Below are 415 nucleotides of genomic sequence, written 5' to 3' on the forward strand. Positions count from 1 at the left end.
ACAAAACACACTCTGCTGTTCCCAAGCTCTTTAATCAGAGACCTGCGGGGCCCCGCCCTCCCCTCCCCAGCACCTGCCCCCGGCATCAGGGCGCTGAGGAGTCGGAGAACTGGCTCGAGCCAGCGGCCTGGCCTGCGGCGGAGGCGGCAGCAAAGACCACCGGGAGGACGGTCCCGGCGCCTCCTCGGCCCACCCACCCGGGGCCCAGCCCGGCCTGCTCAGGGCACCTCCCGGACCTGCTGCAGGATCCAGGGCACGTAGGTCTGGACGCGGGTGTAGACGCCGGGGAAGTCCCGCAGGGCACAGCCGTAGCCCCAGCTGACCACCCCCACCAGGCGCCAGGCCCCCCGCACGCTGCAGACCAGGGGGCCGCCGGAGTCACCCTGAGGAGGGGAAGGAACGGGGTCACCGCCGA

The 415-nt window shown here is 72.0% G+C and overlaps 1 protein-coding gene across 1 annotated transcript in view; it reads right to left on the reverse strand.

Moving 5' to 3' along the window:
- Positions 1 to 218: 218 nt before the first annotated feature.
- Positions 219 to 415, reverse strand: part of LOC108290821 (putative serine protease 29) — a 3115-nt gene continuing 2918 nt past the window's right edge. The window contains 1 exon segment of the mRNA XM_017510810.2: positions 219 to 383. Coding sequence (XP_017366299.1) covers positions 219 to 383 — 165 coding nt within the window.

The sequence above is a fragment of the Cebus imitator genome, unplaced genomic scaffold, assembly GCF_001604975.1.
Source record: "Cebus imitator isolate Cc_AM_T3 unplaced genomic scaffold, Cebus_imitator-1.0 Scaffold444, whole genome shotgun sequence".
Taxonomy (NCBI): Eukaryota; Metazoa; Chordata; class Mammalia; order Primates; family Cebidae; genus Cebus; species Cebus imitator.